Source organism: Octopus bimaculoides, chromosome 23 (assembly GCF_001194135.2).
Source record: "Octopus bimaculoides isolate UCB-OBI-ISO-001 chromosome 23, ASM119413v2, whole genome shotgun sequence".
NCBI lineage: Eukaryota > Metazoa > Mollusca > Cephalopoda > Octopoda > Octopodidae > Octopus > Octopus bimaculoides.
In genome coordinates, this window is record NC_069003.1 from 37,190,126 (window position 1) to 37,197,654 (window position 7,529).

Here is a 7,529-nt window from a genome sequence, read left to right on the forward strand (position 1 = left end):
TTCTGAGAAGGCAGAGGCCTATAAGTGGAGGGGGGAGGGGGGGAGCAGCAGCTGTGTTAGTAAAGAATGAATGAGAATCCAGTGGAAATCCGTCTGATTATTGTCTGTGGCAGCAAATGGAGAAATATCAAAAAGAAAAAGAAAAAAAAACATTCACAAACTGGATTAAATTATTTTATGAGAAAGAACAGATGGATCGTATCCAAACGCTGTGGCACTTCTTTTTCTCACTTTAAGAACTCTTTGTATAACAAACAAGATAGAATAATAATAATAATAATCCATTTTGGGTATTTTTGACCAGCATACTTCGGCTGAGGCTGTCCCTCATCGAGAGAGAGAGAGAAAGAGTTTGTGTTGACAAAGAGAAACTTTAATCAATATCCAGATGGTAAACAAAGGAGTCTACATGCAGTCAATCAACTTGCTATAAATAACAGCCAAATTTCCCCCAACCACTTTGAAAATGGAAGGATACCAGATGATTGTTAACAAAACCTAAAATAAACAGAATAGACAAAAATAACAGCCACTTACATCCAATGATGCCAGACAGTACCAGCAGAAGACATGCTTGCAGCGTTTGCACATCATTTGGGCACAGCCATCGTTTCTCTCAATTGGAACATGACACACTGGACAGCGTTTGATTTGTGCATCTTCTATATTGCTGTATGGGATACTGCGGAGAGAATGACATGATGACAATGCATGAGCTACACAGGATGACATGCCATTGCATTATTGGCCACAAGGACCATAACAATCAAAACATTAAAATACATGATACAACAAACATTTATAGTATAAAGATAAATGTGAATAAATGTAAATTAGAAAATAAAAATATACCAACAATATTATCAGAAATGCATAAAAGTTTATACACATACAAAGAAATATAAACAGTTTTATATATATATATATATATATATGTATATATATATATATATATATATATATATGCACATGGTTCTGAGTTCAGTCCCACTGCATGGCACCTTGGGCAAGTGCCTTCTACTATAGCCTTGGGCCAACCAAAGTGAGTGGATTTGGTAGACAGAAACTAAATGAAGTGATATATATGTGTGTGCCTGTCCCACACCACTGCTTATTGGTGTGTTTACATCCCCATAACTTAGTGAAAGAAAAAGAGAAAGAAAAGAAAATACAGAGAGAAAGGGGGGGTAGAAGAGAATGAAAGAAAGAGAAAAAAGAGTGAATGTAAAAAGAAATAGAGGCAGAGAAAGAGAATAAAAGAAAGTGTGAACTCACCCAATATCTTCTGCTTTGCCTCTACTCATCACTTCATCACAGCTTTGGATTGCATGCCACTTGTTTTTACAGACTGAACAGAATTCAAAACCACACTGAAGAACAAAGAGAGAGAAGGAGAGAGAATTTAAAGAAGCAATCATATAGAACTGGGAGGGGGTCATGGTGAAGAGAAGGATTAGAAAGAAGAAATGCAGCAAGGAGCAGCTACTGACCTGTGGACATTCAACAGAGATAGGTTTAAGTTTGTCTTCTGGTGACGGGTAGAACACATAACAGACAGTTTCACAGCCAGCTTGGGGACAGAACATCCTGTTGGGGTCCACATCTACCTCTGCAAATAACATTTCGATAAGAAATCAGTCAGAAAGCCTCTAGACGGTCACTCCAACTACTAGAAATAGCAGCTAAAAAGAAATATGCACACACACACACACACACATTTGTGAAATGGATGACGTAATGACTGATTGGCAGACTTTCAGAATATCTCTACCTCATGGGGAAAGAAAAGGGATCGATTCAGTTTGGCTGCTAATTTTCAATCTCCTCAATTCCTGATCAAATTGATTTCATATTTGGTGTAATGATATGGCTTTATATGCTAATCACAGCTTTGAAATTCATTTTTGCAATAAATCAATAAATAAAGAGTTATTAGTGTTTAAAGTTTGCAAATTTGGGGTAATTTTATCCAATTGTAAGCCAGAGACACATTCATACTTGTTTCCATAATAACAAGCCAAACATGAGGACTCTTTTGTCTGCAAAATAGCGTCAATGTTGTGTTCCGCTGCTTGTACCAGAGTTACCCATAGATTAATTGGCAGGAAATGAATACCCCTAATGGCTAATGGTAGAGTGTTGGAGTAAATACCTTTTGGTTATTTACTTACAATTATTTTACATCCCAAATTCAAATCCCACTGGAGTTTTGCCTGTCAACTCTCCAGCATAGACAACAATACAACAACACCGTCATCACATTACTAACACTGCTGTTACATCATCAACAACATCATCACCATTACTACAATATTAAATTATTCACCTTTCTGAAAGCGTAGTCTTGAATATCTTTCAAATGTTGATCGACTTACAAGTTGTTCTATCTGGAAGGAGACAAGCAAAGTTAGAGCAGCAGCAGCGGCAGCAGTAGCAGCAACAAGGGCAGCAGCAACAGATTATCACATTTATCACCACCACCAACATCATCATCATCACAACCATCAACACCACCAAAACCACCAACATCATCACCATCATCACAACCACCACCACCAACATCCTCCCTACATAACCACAGACATCGAGGGCCGATATGCTATCGCTCAACTTGCTAGAAATAGCAACCACATCCCCCCTCGAATTAAATGTTACTGCTTAAAAAAAAAAGTCATGGAACCCTTGAATGCTGTAATCTAAAAATACAATGTCTGAATAAAAAAAACAGGATGGTCATAGCTGGAATGTCTGATTATAGGTTTGCTAAACGAACAACAACCATCAACATCATGTTGGGAGAGATTCAGAGGAGGCTGGCCTTCTGAAATAGGTCAATTCAATGCTAAACCTGTCATTCCCAAGGTGAACTCAGCCGAGACAGAGGATCCTTGTGGAGAAAATGGCAAAACTTCCTATGGACGAAATAGGTCCAAGAACTCCATAGTCTAAGCGCTACCATTTTCAACAGGAGGGGGTGGTGTTGTGTAAGCCTCCACTCCTGCTCCGGCTCAGACAAACCTATAATCAAACACTTCTTTTTTAAAGACAACTGATCAAGATTTTAGGAAGCTTTGGCTGCTATTTCTAGTCAACATCTTCAGATATTATTCAGCTGATTCATGTAACAAGTCAAATTCAAATACAAACATTCACTTTTGTACACTTCAGGTGATGCTTTTAATAGCAACACAGCCCCCCCCCCACCTCTCCCCCTCTCCCCCCTCTCTCTCTCTCTCATGCAGGTTAACAATAAGCACCTATCAGATTGTGTTTATCTTCATTTCTCTCCAGCATCTGAATATCTTCTGCATCCATTCTCCTGTCTCACCACATCCAGCATCTCACTTTACAAATGCTTTGTACAGTGTTAGGAAGATGGGAAGAGAGAAAGAAAGAGAGAAAGATGGCTAGGGAGAAGATGGTGATTAGTGAATGTTAAAGCTGTGGGTTGGGCAACATCTAGCATAGAAGTAAGCCAAGGTGGATGAATGGCAGGGAAGAGTTCAAAGGCAACAAAATGGCTCAAGCAAGAGATTTCGATCGAATTTGGTGGTTGGGAACGGCTGAGATAAAGTTTGCAAAGTTCAGCTTCATCTTCCAAAGTTAATCTTAATATCTGTGCACATAGGTGGGAAGAAGATGTGGTAGGAAGGGGTAACACTTGGCAAGGGTGTGGGCATGGCTGTGTGGTTAACAAATCTGTAAACAACCACACAGCGCTAGGTTCAATCCCACAGCATGGCATCATGGGCAAGTATCTTCTTCCATAACCTGAGCTTGATTAATATTTTCAGAGTGGAATTTAGCAGATAGGGGCAGCTGTGTGTGTGTGTGTGTGTGTGTGTGTGTGTGTGTGTGTGTGTGTGTGTGTGTGTGTGTGCGCGTGTGCATGTGTGTGTGTGTGTGGATTCATACCTCTTCCCAATGTCGGTCCTTGAAAGATGACAAGCAGGACAAAAGAAAATGTTGTCATTCTCTTTGAATGAAGTCTCTGGCATTATTTGTTTCATATCATTGGTTAACCATACTGTCAGAAATTCCACAGGTCAGTGATTAAATGATTGGTAGACTGGAACCAATGTTGTTCTTGGCCACCAATCACCAAATATAATTCTTTTGAAAAATTACAAAGCTCAGATTCTAGGAAGTCAGGATTTATAATGGCATAAGAGAGACATAAGCTGTTGTGCACACCTCGTCAAGACATACCTGTAATAAATTGGGGGAAAGAAGCAATACTAAAAGCCCTGAAGGTGAATAGTAATCTTCACTTACCTCTGGGGCATCAAATTTGCCTTGCTTTTTACACTGGGCATCAGGACAGGTAATACTCAACACATTACCCTCTTGTATCATCACAGATAAATATTGTTTGACACACTGGAAAATTAGAGAAACAAATGAGACACTCTGAGAAGCAGGCATTTGTGTGTGTGGGGGGGAGGTGCAAATACATATATTGTAGGTATATATGTGCATGTTCACCAGGGTGTAAGCATCTTGAGAGAAAAGTTGGGCATCAGAAGCATCAGATATGGTGCACAAGAGAGACAACTGCACTGGAATGGTTACGTGATGTGTACGGACAAGGAGAGCTGTGTAAAGATGTGCCAATATCTAACTGTGGAGAGAAGCTGTGGAAATGGTAGACCCAGGAAGACATGGGACGAGGTAGTGAAGCATACTCTTTGAACTTTGGGCCTCACAGAAGCAATGACAAATGACCGAGACCTTTGGCGATATGCTGTGCGAGAGAAGACCCGTCAAGCCAGGTGAAATCATAGTTGTGGCTGATGCTGGTGTCACGTAACTGGCACCCATGGTGGTGGCATGTGAAGAGCACCTTTCAAGCATTAGGTCTCATGAAGGCAAAGTGGCCGATGCCAGTGGTATGTGAAAGGCTCCTTTTGAGTGTTGGACCTCATGGAGGCAATGATTGAGACCTTTGGCATTATGTTCTGCTTGAAAAGAAAACCCATCAAGCCAAGCAAAATTGCACTCATGGCAGATACCAGTGTCACGCAACTGGCACATGTGCCGGTGGCACGTAAAAGCACACATTACACTTTTGGAGTGGTTGGTGTTAGGAAAGGCATCCAGCTGTAGAAACCCTGCCAAATCAGACTGGGGTCTGGTGCAGCCTTCCAAGCTTACCAACCCTGGTTAAACCATCCAACTTAACAAGGACAGACCTTGTCAAGTGTAGTATATTGCAGAGTGGTGCAAACAAAAATAAAATAGATAAACACCCAAACATTAACAAATAATAATAATAATAATAATAATAATAATAAAAATAATAATAATAAAAATAATAAGAGGCTGAACTCACTGCTTCGCAGTAAAGACATCTGCAATCTCGGATCTCATACATCTCTTGCAGCGAGCACTCTGTCAAACATAGCTTGCATGTAATTAAAGGATCTATAGCCAGTTCTACAGTGTTCTTACTTCCAGAGTAAGTAGCCATGACAGGAGCTGAAAAGACAACAACAACAACAACATCAGCGACAATAGAGAGAGAGAAAGATTAAGGGGATGGGATGGGTGGGAAACTAAGTTCATCTGAACTGATCTTAGCGTATTACTGGTACTTATGCAGGTAAGCCAAAATGAACTCTGCAAAAATAAAGACCTTATACAAAAGAAAGGGCAAAAACTAAATCTCGTTTTTCAGGTGTAGATGTTGCAGGGATGAGGGTTCCTTCCAACACCCTCTCACCCACACACTAAATGACAAGATTCTCCACCCTTAATCATGAATGACCAATGGCTAACAACCACCAAGGACTCCATTCTAGAACCCAGAATACACCCAGCCACTCCTGCGCCTCTGCAATACTTATTAAAGTCTGTAGTTTCACAATTTGTGTAACACTGTTTTATATCCCATTATCCCCATCGTTATGTATTAATTAAGAGACAAAGCGAAGCACTTTGTAAATATCTATTTGAAGATTTGGTGGATTTTGAAGAAGAGAATGGACTGCAATTGAATCCTCAAACCATAATCACAGATTTGGAATTGGGAGATTTCAAGAATTGGAACCAATAAGGTTTGTTTCTTTTTCCAACACATACCAATAAATTGAGCAGACAATCCAGATAAATGGATTGGCCATGCAACAAGGTACATGCTTCTGTTAAACAAATGTGCTATTTTTCTATATTGGTATTTATTCTACCTGAAGAAATTACAGAGCTTTTAATGAATAAAAGCCTGTTTTGTCTGCAGAAGCCAGAGAAGTTAGTAACTGGTTGAGCAATGATTATGTTGCTTAGTAGAATAAAGATGACACTTGTAGGAAGTGGCTGTTTTTTGATCACTAGTATTGTCTCTGTCAGATTTTTGTGGTCTGTACGCGAATGCTTGCAGAATGAATTTCCATATAACCAAAACAGCCGAGAAGCACCATGGCACAGAAGAATGAAAAATTTAATAGGAAGTACTCGTGTTGGTATTTATTGATTCAGGGAAGAACTTCAATAACAATAGCACCACACTGAACAGGACTGTGATTGCGTTCTCTGATGAGAGTCCATGTTCTGAAAGCTGATTGAAATGAAAAGAAAAGAAAACCTGCTATATTTCATTATACAATATAATTGATAATCAGGATAAAGTCAGTTCTTACAAACTTTGCTCAATCTATTCCTTGTAAAACACAATTATTTTTATAAACCTGTGTCACTATGTCCCTCAAATCCTCATTAAAACTGCAAATTCTTTACCTGAAATTTCTTAAGTGGCACTAAACCACACCCCTGCAATCGACTCCCCCATCCCAGTTGAAGGGGTTTTATCTAGCAAAGGTGCTTGGCAAGCCTGTTGATGCTGGTCCCACATTAAAAAGCACCCAGTGCCACTCAGTGAAGTGGTTGGTGTTGGGAAAGGCATCCAGCTGTAGAAATCATGCCCAAACAAACACTGGAGCCTGGTGCAGCTCTCTGGCCATGCCAGCCCCTGTCAAACCATCCAACCCAAGCCAGCATGGAAAACATGTTAAATTATGATGATGATGATGGTGATGACTAAATATAAGCCACATCAATATGATGAGGTTGGGAGGATGTAGAAATGTTGTAAGTTCAATTCATCTGTTGCTATGACAACAGGAACAGTAACAAGTAGAGAAAGCTGCTGCTGCAGAAACAATGGTAAGTACAGCAGCCAGAAAAAGAGAATAAAGGTAAGCTACAACTGCTACGGCAGGAATGGTAAAAACCAGGAAATATAAAACACTGCTGCAACAAAAACAGTAGAAATCAGAAAACTGCTGCTGCTGCTGCAATAGATATGGTTAAAAAAAAAAAAAAGAATTTTAAAAAGTAACAAAAAAAAAAAAAATTTCTCAATGCAACAGAAATTCTAAGAATTCAGAAGAAATACTTCTGCAGAATAAATACAGAGTTTTTATTAGAAATTATGAGAAACAGGTTTAGAAAAATAAAATAATTTAGGAAAAAAACCTCCAGAAAACATTCTACCAGCTTGCTGCTTTAATAATAATAATAATAATAATAATAAT

At 39.2% G+C, this 7,529-nt stretch overlaps 1 protein-coding gene across 7 annotated transcripts in view; it reads right to left on the reverse strand.

Annotated features, from left to right (window-relative positions):
- Window positions 1-124: 124 nt before the first annotated feature.
- The window catches only part of LOC106869010 (E3 ubiquitin-protein ligase RNF144B), a 38,297-nt gene continuing 30,892 nt past the window's right edge, over window positions 125-7,529 (reverse strand). For 3 of the 7 annotated variants that reach the window (XM_052975899.1, XM_052975903.1, XM_052975900.1), the window contains 6 exons: window positions 5,333-5,478; window positions 4,276-4,380; window positions 2,327-2,387; window positions 1,491-1,609; window positions 1,276-1,370; window positions 129-682 (listed from right to left, as the gene is read on the reverse strand). In XM_052975899.1, coding sequence (XP_052831859.1) covers window positions 499-682; window positions 1,276-1,370; window positions 1,491-1,609; window positions 2,327-2,387; window positions 4,276-4,380; window positions 5,333-5,478 — 710 coding nt within the window. In that variant the 3' untranslated portion in view covers window positions 129-498. Of the gene's footprint in view, window positions 683-1,275; window positions 1,371-1,490; window positions 1,610-2,326; window positions 2,388-4,275; window positions 4,381-5,332; window positions 5,479-7,529 lie in introns of all 7 variants that reach the window. The other 4 variants (XM_052975897.1, XM_052975898.1, XM_052975902.1 and 1 more) reach the window with 4 other exon arrangements.